Raw genomic sequence first — 10,453 nt, 5'->3', positions numbered from 1 at the left:
ACACATTGCTTTAAAAGCCTCAGACAGATGATTTTATAATGCTTTACCAACATTTCAACACCTGAAAAGCCTCAACAAGTCAAACCTCTAGTCTTAAAATTTCAGACATGACCTCACTCAATTCTTTCATTTTTTATTGCTCAAATTCTCATTTGTTTTCATTAATCAATGAAAAATGAGGAATTTTACATACCTATACACAAAGTAGATTTTCATTTTTTAGGAGCCTAAGAAATGAAAAGGAGAAAAAAAAACAACAAAATGCTGCCACAGAAATATTTTAAAACAGAATGTTAATTATTTATCCTTATCGCAGCTCTACCATTCGAAGTGCATTCAGACTTCAAAACAAACCCTTTAGTAACATCAGTGCTGATAGTACCTGACTGCAGGTTTAGCTGAAATCTCGAGGATCCCAAAGGACCAAGATAAACACATATATACTGTTCTGGCTATTTCATCACTCTTCATCACTGTTCTTTTGGGGTGACATATATTGCAGTTGACTCTTTGAGAGGGACTAAAATAGACATGTATTGTTCCTGCTTGCCCAGCGTCCCTTCTCTAATTTTTCTTGGGAGAACTCCTCTACTCCAGATAATGTGGATCTGACATCAAACCCCTTTCTGAAGGAAGACATCTGAATCCAAGCTTAGTCAATGGAACAGTCTATTCTTCATGTTCAGGGAGGGGCAAGTGACTGACACCCCTGTAAGAGCAGCTCTACGACTTCTGCAGAAAATATTGAAGAAACAGTGCTATCCATCCTTTCCTTGCTCTGAGTTGGCAGAGGATCTATTGGGCTATAAGTCAAAACTAGAAAACAGATCCTGATAACCTTGCCTGATGGAGCCAACAATGCTATAACAGGCAAGACCTACCTGTAGGCTTGTTCATCAAATGAGTGAAGTCCTTTATACTTAAGCCAGTTTGAATTGGTTTTGTCACTTGCCGCTAAAAGAATAGAGTGTAACAATGTGACAATATTTAAAATAAACATGACTGCTTTTGAGGTTTCTCCTCCTCCTATACATTGTCACATTTCATCTCACAATTCAGGAAAGCATATATCCATTAACATTAAATTCATTATTTTTAAACACATAGGATGTGGAAGAGGGACAAACAATGCCAGGGGCGTGATCATTCTGAAATATGGTGGTCAGGGAAGTCTTCCTTAGATGGAAGAAAAGCAGGGATTACATATTTCAGAGAACTCAATTGTTATCCATCAAATGAAAGAATAAACAGTTTATAGCAGAGCCAGGAGTGATCCTTATATTAATTCCCTGAATGATAAATTAGGAAGCTTCTGCAGTATCCTAGGCCAGATATGATGAAGCCCAAACAGACTCAAACAAACAGGACATAAAGTAGAGTCAAGTTAGATGTGAGGCTCCCTAGTTGGTATGTGTTGTCACTGGCATAGGATAAGGGACAGAGTTTGCGTGATAAAGGGAAGGAGACCAAGTACGGGTCAGTTAAATATGCCTGCAGGATATCTGAAGGAAAGCGATCCAGCAGGCCCTTAGAATGGTAGGCCTGGGATGCAGGTAGGCTGAGACTGGCCATACAAGATCCCCAGTGGCATAGGGATGGCAGTTTTGGCTTGGGCAACGCCCACTAGAGCCTCCCCGACGAAAGAAGAGGAGAAGGCTGGAGATCCACCATCTCCCTCTAGATAATCTCAGTCCTGTTTGTGAGCTCCATAAGAACGGGCTTCCTCACCAGACAGCCTTCAGTAAATATCTGTGGAATATGGGAGTGTGTAGACCCCGGGCACTGAGCACATGCTGTTGATTCTACACGGGTATTGCTCCAGGTACCCTCCACTGCTGGGGCTGCCAGGCTCCGCGGCTATACAGGGTACAGTGTCATTATTCAGATCTCACCTCCTAAATTAGTTCATGCTCTCACATTAGGTGTAATCATAGCTGGCAACGCTTTCTGGGGATGTCTCAAACAGATCTGACTTAAAAAAACAGTTTTCTGTCAATTGTTGCTCTTCCCCCGCCCGTTCTCTTTCTCCTGGGCGAACCCAGTGACCCCAGCAGGCAGGCATTCCAACAGAGGCGAGGTTCCGAGATGGGTGCCTCCAGATGAGTCTTTAAACATCTATCTAAGTCTCAAAGACACAAAGCTGAAATGTGCGGCTGTTGGCCATTCCAAAGCTGTCTTCCTGCGTAGGGGAGAGCCTACCCTAGGCGGCCGCAGACCCCGCCGGCGGCGAGCCGGGAGACCGAAAGGAGGTGCTGTCAGCCCGCGATCCAGGTTTGTCCAGATCCCCGGGCTTGCGGCTGGCCGCCGCCTGCCGCACGTCTGCTTTCGTTCGGCAGAGCACGCGGGTTCAAAGTCGCCCGGCGGGGACCCAAGCGCCAGGTGCTCCGGGGGACAGCATTCCCGCCCGCCTCTCATTCGGGTCCGAAGTCTCTTGCTTTGGACTTGACAGAGAGGTCTGATCGCCCTCCAGCTTCCACCTAATGGCAGGTTAACCGCCTTCATTCCATGCCTTTCCTCTTACCACCACTGTAGCTCCCCTCTCTCTGTCACTTAGCAAAGCTGTGTTTTACTGTGTTGACTACGTGTGTGTAAAGCTCTAAGTTAACGCGTGAGGTAAAAATACATTAGCGTTGAAATTTCAAAATCACCCTTGAAAACTCGCCCATAAATCACAAGATTTGGTGTCTATATGCAAGGCAATAGTATGTAACTACACGCGGACAGAACATGCCACAAAGGTGCACAGTAAATAAAATGAGGATGCAAAGTATAAAATTTTAAGTGCAAAAGATTAAAATGGTATCAGAGAAATGAACCTGTCTGCGATGCCACTGTACTTGCCAGTGCCTCCTGCACTAGACTGTAACAGGCACGAAGGCAGGCCTCGTCCGATTTTGCTCATCACTATGTCCTCAGCGCCTGGAAGCCTGGCACTTCGGGTCCACAAGTGTTCAATGATCTATCTCGAATAAATGAAATAAAGAATAAATGAGTGCACGCTCGATCCGACTCCGCGACCCGCAGAGTGAGCACTTCGAGAAGCGGGATAGAGCTGCCGGCCCAGCGCCACACTCTTGGCCGCGAGGCCAGGATGTGGACACTGGCTTCGATGCCCCGCGGCGCCAGCTCCCAGCGGCTGCACGTGCGCCTCCTTGCACAGCGGCCTCGGCGCACGCCCCGCCCCACCACGCACGCACGCGCCCTGAAGCCCGGCCGCCGGGTCGGCCGGCTTGCCGAGGCTCACCCGCGCGCCCGCTGCCCCTCACCCCTTTACCCACTGGGGGGCGCTCCCCTCCCGCCCCACGCGCCCACACTCGCGCCTCTCTCGGTCTCTGGCGACTCTACTCCGGAACCTGGGCGTGCGCGCAGCCTCCTACCTGAGGGCCGGCGAGGGAGGAGGGCAGAAGGGCTGAGGGGGCTGAACAAGACCGTATCGGGAGGCGGGAGACAAGCGAGCGGCCGCCGCTGACGGCACAGAAACGCGGGCGCGCGCGCGCGCGTTCCCGGCCCTCGCTCCTTCCGTCGACTCTCCGCTTGAGCCCAACCCTGCTGCCGCGCGCCGCCGGCCTCGCCGCGCCTAATAACAACGGCGCCCAGGGTCAGGTGGCCGCGCGCGGACAGCGCCGTCATTGGCTCGGCGGGGAGCGCGGCGCTCCAGGATTGGCCGGCGGGTGGAGCTTCTGCCGGCGCGGGGGCGGGGCTGGAGAGGGAGGCGGGGAGGGAGGTGGTAGGGGCGGGGCCAGGCCGCGGTCCGCGCCTTTGTGCCCGGCGCGCGCTCTCCGCCGGCTCCGGCTGCATCGCCCGCTGCATCAATAATTCAGAGCGGCGGCGGCGGCGGCAGCGGCCGGTGCGGGCAGGAGGCGGCGGAATCAGCGGGGATCGAGCGGCAGCGGCTATGCATCCAAGTGCGGCTGGGCAGCCACGGTACCCCTGAGGCCCGGGCGGGGCTCCGGGAGCATCGCTCGGGGGGCACGCTTGCCCAGGAGTGCAAGAAGACCCGAAGTGTCCAGAGCGGCGTTGGCAGAGCTGAACACGGATCTGAGGAGGGGGCTTCGGAGCCGGGCTGGGGCGGGGGGGCGGCTGGTGCAGGCAGCCCCCGGGGTGGGGGGCGGGGTGGGCGCCGGCGCCGCGATGCTGGGCGTCGTGGAGCTGCTGCTGCTGGCGGCAGCATGGTTGGCGGGCCCGGCCCGCGGGCAGAACGAGACGGAGCCCATCGTGCTAGAAGGCAAGTGCCTGGTGGTTTGCGACTCCAACCCTACGTCCGATCCCACGGGCACAGCTCTGGGCATCTCTGTGCGCTCCGGCAGCGCCAAGGTGGCTTTCTCTGCCATCAGAAGCACCAACCATGAGCCGTCCGAGATGAGTAATCGCACCATGATCATCTACTTCGACCAGGTGAGTGCTCCAGGAAGACTGGATTGGTGGGGGTTGGGGGAGAGGTAGTAGGTAGATGTTCGACCCTCTCCGAGGTCTCAGCGGAAATGCGGGGACAAGAGTTCTGGACAGATTCTTGTCTACTCCCCTTCGTTCCCGTCTCGTTATAGGTACTAGTGAACATCGGGAACAACTTTGATTCAGAACGCAGCACTTTCATCGCCCCGCGCAAAGGAATCTACAGTTTTAACTTCCACGTGGTAAAAGTCTACAACAGACAGACCATCCAGGTCAGCTGCCGCCTCAGGGCCAGGCCCCAGCCCCGGTAGGGGGCTGCTGGCCGCGGGAGTGAGTCGGCCCGGCGGGGGTGGGAAATAGAAGGGGCAGCCGCATGTCCCCGGGGCAGCTTGGAGGAATGGGTAGCAGGGCCTCACGGTTCTCTGGCTTGGACTCTCCCTTGTTTTCCAGTCATGGGTTCTTGAAACCACCTCCAGGCACAGTTTTCTGCCTCCGCCTTGTGGGACCCTCCAAAGAGGTCCTCCCGCGACGGAACCCCGGGGATTTCGCTTTAGAGTTTCTGTTAGCATCCCAGACAGTTCCCGCTTCCGGAAGCTTTCCGCGGATCATCTCCTTCAGCACCACGGACAGTATCCCCGACTCCTGTCCCAGCTCTGAAGCGGCCGAGAAACCTGTGCGCTTGCATTCAGTGCCACGCTCCGGGGGAGTCCTAGCGTCCCTCTGGGGACCCACTCCGGATTTCTGAACAAGTAGCGCCTAACTATATCAGTTGAAAGGTGGAGAGAAAAGGGAGGGGCGTAGTGCCACACCCTCCTGGCTCCAGCCTTGCCCCAGCCAGCACTCACTGGCTCTCCAGGGTTCCCAAAGGTTTTCAGGTTTTCTTTGGGCGGACACAGAAGGCGGAACGCGCGGCTGGGGAGAGGGCCCTGGGCCTTTATCTGCTGATGCCACCGCAAGGGCAAAGCCAGGCGGTGGAGGGCAAGGCTGGATCTGGGACGAAAACTGAGCCCGGAGTTTGGGGATGAAGCACGGAGTGCAGCTCTGAGAGAGATTTCTCATCTGCCGAAACCTTGCCTGGCTCCTCCGCTGCGTCTCTGCTGTGTTCCGGCATCTGGAATCGGGAGGAGCCAGGGTTTTTGTTTGTATTTGTTTGTGTTCCCGGAAGCGCCAGTTGTCTGACTTTCTCTCTGAGGCTGGCGGGGAGGGCAGGGCCGAAGGTCTCTGGGCGCCTGAGCCATCTACGGGTTCACTAAACTGGATAAAAAGAGCGCAGTCAGGGTTCGATTCGTTTGGGGAGCAGACCCTTTCTGTCACCCAGATGGACCGTCTTTCTCCTCATTGGGCCCTCGGCAGTAAATTACAAAGCCCCTTTTCTTTCCGCCCCCGCCCACCCGCCGCCCCCTGCTTCCAAGCTTTACATCTGTCAGCCAAGCGGTGAAGGTTCGCTATTTTATCTACGCTTCGGTACCCCACTGGGTTGCCCCTCTGAAGCCGGCCTTTCTCTTTCTCAGGTGAGCCTCATGTTAAACGGGTGGCCGGTGATTTCAGCCTTCGCTGGTGACCAGGACGTGACCCGGGAGGCCGCCAGCAACGGAGTTCTAATCCAGATGGAGAAAGGCGACCGAGCATACCTCAAGCTGGAGCGAGGAAACTTGATGGGGGGCTGGAAATATTCGACCTTCTCCGGATTCCTCGTATTTCCCCTCTGACTGGCTCATCTCGGGAATGGAGGCAGGGAGAGGGCGAAGGCAGGAGGGGAAAATGATAAAGAGGCTGAACTTTAGAGGACGAGAAAGCGGCACGACTTGAAACTTCCTACTTGTTCCCCAGCTGTATCCGGTAAACGAAGCGCAGCCCGGCGGTTGGACAACTTAGTCCATTTCCTCTTTAGGAGAAGTAAATTCCGCTTAGCTCTGCGCACTCCCATTTCCAAAATAAACTCGCCCCCAACTCCAGTTGCAGTAATCAAGAAAGACAGACTGCCTTGTCACTGTTTCTTACCCCGTGTTCATGTTCCCTACAATTTATGTAAAAGAAACTTTGCATTTCACTGTATAATGTGAAATATCTTCCTCCTCTGAGTCCCGCTCTGAATCTTTTCATCCCCTGAAATCTAATATGTCCCTCCCCCCATTTTTTTTATTTTGGAGAGGGGGGAGGGATTTTTTTTTTTTTTGGATGGGGAAGTAGTTTTAATTTGGCAAGTACTGCTCTTAAAACACCGCTCGAATTAATTAGCTGAAGGTACTTTGTATGTATCCTCGGCTGCTTGTTAGCAGAGAAAGGACTCACCTTAGTGGTGACTGGTTTAAAAAAAAGAAATATATATATATATAAATATATATCATTTGTACACGAAGAACTGTTCCCAGTGGAAACTGGCTGTATTTCCGTATTTCTATGTCCCATTTGGAGTGATCGTGAAATCTAAGGCTGCTTGGTGTTCTGATGCTTGTCAATGCCCTCGTATTCTGTGGCTCCACTAAACGCCAGGAGGTTCTTCCGGACGCTTCCTCGTCCTCTGTAACATACCTGTGAATAGCCAAGATTTAATTTTGCTTTAATCCAATAAAGTTCAAGTGGAACTTTTATTTTTCTGAAACAGCTTTCTAAACTCCGCACCTCCCCTGGTTGCGAGGTCTGGGGGCAGGGGTGCGGAAGGGTGAGATTCAGAGGTGTAGGGGACTTGGCGGCGTGCAAGCCGAGAAAGGCTAAGGCAGGAGGGCTTCCTCGCGATGTCGGCCCTCGCTCCTTCCTGCGCGGGCCTAGGGCCAACCCTGCATTCCGCCCTGTGCTCCCTGCTTTGGCGCAAACGTAAGAAATTTGGCTGATATCTTGCTAGGCCAGGCCCGACAGCCGACCTGGAAGCGAAAAAGGCTTTTCGCAGTTCAAGTGCATCAGGAATAATTCCAACTCGAGGAGCCAGAACCTTTTTGCCCTTTCGTCACGCTTCCCACGCCTCTGCCTCCGGAACCTCCGCTCCCAGATCCCAAAGCTAAGTCTGTTTTATTCCGCCTCCTCTGAATCCCGAGTCCGCGCCGGCGGTATTACCGGGCGCCGGGGACCTGTAATCGCGCTCATCGCAGGACTTTTATTCGAGAGGTTCGTCCAGGAGTTTTGATTGTATCGGAACATAATGTGAAAGCAAAATTGAAATAAACGACTTCGTTTTAAGTCTGGAAGTCTGACCAAGTCGCTTCGGCAGAGGGGAGGTCGGGTCTGGGAAAGCAGGTGGGCGGCCAAGGGGCGGGAGCCGCGGCCTGCATGGGCCCCTCTGGCTCTGGTCCTTTTGGAGGTTTCTCCTGGCCCGAGATTCAGAGATGAATTTAATTAGAGATGGAGAGAAGCGGGAAGGAAGTTAATAACAGCACCGTAAACAATGTTTCTCGATTTATTCCTGCGGCTCCTCTTGAGTTAGAGTCAAGAAGCGAGCGGCCTGAGCTGAAACTCAGTCGGGGCTTCTCCTCACACAATCCAGGGGCTCGGGCGTCTAGCTGGTGCCCTCAGCGGCCCCAGCGGCCCCCGACCCCTCAGGGGTTAAGCAGGGACTTGGGAGTGAGGAGGGGAACCGGTCTTTTTCCTGCCCCATAGTTCTCTACCCTAGTCAGTCCCCAGGAAAGTGAGGATAAGGAGTCCTAGAGGAATTTTTAAACTATTCTTAAAGGAAAGAAAAAAGACTGTACCCCCCCACCCCCACCCCACCCCAACTTTCCCCGCATTCTTCCGGTTGGGAGGGAGAAATCTGAGAGAACTGGAGCGCCAGGCAGTGGAACTAGCTCGACCCTCGCTCGGCAGGAGCACAGCCAGCCCGCCAGGCACCCGCATACCGCACAAGCTAAGGCTCACCAACGCGCAGGTTGGGTAGCCACCGCTCACGGGAACTGAGCCCCAAGCACCCTTGAAACTGACTCGCCTGTGAGTGGGTGGTCGGCGAGCAGACCCGCACTGTGGATGTCCAAGCGGTGCGACCACCAGGCGGTGCTCTGCAGGGATACTTTGGCAAGTCCTCTTGCTTGGCCTCAGTTTGCCCATCTGTATAAAGAGGGAGGAATCTGAACATCTCCAAGAGTCCTCCTGCCCCGAGGTTCTAGCCTTTCTCTCTGGTCTTTTGCCTGGCTTTAGGGAGTCCTGGCTGCAGCCAGGTTGGTCTGGAGCCTGTAGGCTAGCCCGGAGGTGGAGAGAAGCAGCCTATTCAGGAACTCAGGTTCACTTTGAACCCTTGCTCTGGGGCCTGAAAGGTCAACACAGATAGGGAGTGAAGGGGCCCTCAGTGGGACCAGAGTGTGAAGTTATCCCTTGATTTTGCTGGGGCTCCAGTTGGCCCCTTCCTGGCTGGAGAGCTTTCTCTCCAAACTCTGACCTTGGCCTTGGGGATCCTTATCTGGTTTCAGCCACTTCTTTCATCTCCTGATTCCTTCTCTCCACCATCTGATGGAGCGGTCTCCCACTCCCGTCTTCACCTGCTGTTTCTTTGCTTCAAGTTGAAACACCTTTTTTCTTTTTCCCCCGCTTGGTAGAATCCTCTTTTTCTGGAGATCTAAGCAGTTCAACTAAAAGGCCTTGTCCTCTGGGAAGTGGTCCTGTCCATACAGCACAGACCCTGCCTTCCCCAGGCTCACAGCCCCCTCCTCAACCTTCCACCAGGCCCTACCTGGAGTTGGCAGGGAGGACAACTTTGGGCTGTGGACAGCTCTTTCTTTAAGACCATCTGGGGCCTGGCACTTGGCAGTTGGGCCACCTCCCTCACCTCTGGGGCAAATGTGGAGGTGATTGTTATTCTGCCAGAGGCAGGTGAATGACCTTCATCTGAAAATTGTGCTCCAGCTTCAAGGAGGGTGTGTTGGGGATTGAGAGGGTTAGATAAAAAGGGGGTTATTAGCCCAGTAGGGACTACCTCCCTGCCCCCAACCAGAGGCTAGGAAGGTGGGGGGAGGGTGTTATTCTAACCCACCTCAGAATGGCTTTCTTTCAAGCTTAGAATCCTCTGGGCTTTTCTAGATCTGGGTCCTGCTTCTTGCTTTTATCTCAAATAAACCTGATCAGAATCAAGGCTGTAGGAGTTCCAGGACTACATCTTGACTCAGCTTCATCTTCTTTCTGAAAGACTCCTTTCCTGCCCGGGTCACCTTGGTTACTTCCTTCTATTCTGCCTCAGTGGTCACCTCCCAACGGGAAGACCTCCTCACCCCAGATAGGAGAGTGGTTACCTCTTCCAGGCCTTCTGCTTTGGAGTGTGGTCTCTCTTACCACACTGCCTCCTCCCCCACCCAGTTCCCGAGCGCAGAGTGTGAGTTAGGGTGGAGGGAAACAATGCAACTACCGGGCGGGCTGAAGCGGGGGTGGGGGTGGTGAGGGTGTGTGTGGGGGGAAGGGGTGGTCAGATGGGAGGATGTAGTAGGGTGGTTTCTAGGATTCAACCAGCCCAGACCAGACTCGGAGGTCGAGGTGCTCCAGGCAGCACCCTGAACTTCTGGGTGTCTCCGGACCAGCGCTGGATCCCTGCCGCCTGTGTTGTCTGCTGCGCAGAGCGGGGCTGCGCGACGTTCCGCGCAAGGTCCCAGGGATCGCTCGCTCGCCGGGGCTTCCACTGTCAGCAGAGCTGGGAGCGCGCCCTCCAAGCTGCGCTGGAGCTGATGCTCGCAGCCCGGGCGGATTGGCTCCTAATGAGAACATAATTACCCAGATGGAGAGGGAGCCTCACCCCGCTCCTTAATTGTTACCGTTATGGGGTAGTGGAGAGGCGAGAGAGTGCTGGGCTGAGCGACTGGGCCAGGCGTTTCCGCGCAGACAGGGCGGGTCCTGGGACCCCTCGCCCCCACCCGCACACCCAGCTAAGGTGAAGACTTAGCGCCCTGCTCTCGACCCCTGGCGCGCAGCGCGTCCGCATACTACTTCCTCCCCCAGCCGGAACCGCGTTTTCCTCAACTCCTAGATGCAAGGGGTGGATTAGATGTCTAGGGTATCCTCCAGGTGACCTGACTTTTCTGATCAGCACGTCGGTGAGTCGTCTTCCCCGTGCCCCATCCGCCACACACCTCCAGGCTGCGTTTGTCACCCCTAC

General features: G+C 54.5%; 1 protein-coding gene across 1 annotated transcript; it reads left to right on the top strand.

Annotated features, from left to right (window-relative positions):
* Positions 1 to 4,131: 4,131 nt before the first annotated feature.
* Positions 4,132 to 6,101, top strand: CBLN1 (cerebellin 1 precursor). Its single transcript, XM_052656457.1, has 3 exons — positions 4,132 to 4,395; positions 4,545 to 4,664; positions 5,904 to 6,101. Exons 1-3 carry the CDS (start codon positions 4,132 to 4,134, stop codon positions 6,099 to 6,101), a joined length of 582 nt encoding a protein of 193 aa, XP_052512417.1.
* The last annotated feature ends 4,352 nt before the right edge of the window (positions 6,102 to 10,453 follow it).

This window comes from Budorcas taxicolor, chromosome 18, assembly GCF_023091745.1.
Source record: "Budorcas taxicolor isolate Tak-1 chromosome 18, Takin1.1, whole genome shotgun sequence".
NCBI classification, from domain to species: Eukaryota; Metazoa; Chordata; class Mammalia; order Artiodactyla; family Bovidae; genus Budorcas; species Budorcas taxicolor.
The sequence above is the reverse complement of the archived record's forward strand: the minus strand, read 5'-3'. Positions and strand labels throughout refer to the sequence as shown.

Excerpts from the sequence above, each read along its gene's own strand:
- CBLN1 (XM_052656457.1), top strand. The coding sequence starts at position 4,132 with ATGCTGGGCGTCGTGGAGCTGCTGCTGCTGGCGGCAGCATGGTTGGCG. Across the intron at positions 4,396-4,544 it reads TGATCATCTACTTCGACCAG|GTACTAGTGAACATCGGGAA; the intron begins GTGAGTGCTCCA and ends GTCTCGTTATAG. Across the intron at positions 4,665-5,903 it reads ACAACAGACAGACCATCCAG|GTGAGCCTCATGTTAAACGG; the intron begins GTCAGCTGCCGC and ends TCTCTTTCTCAG.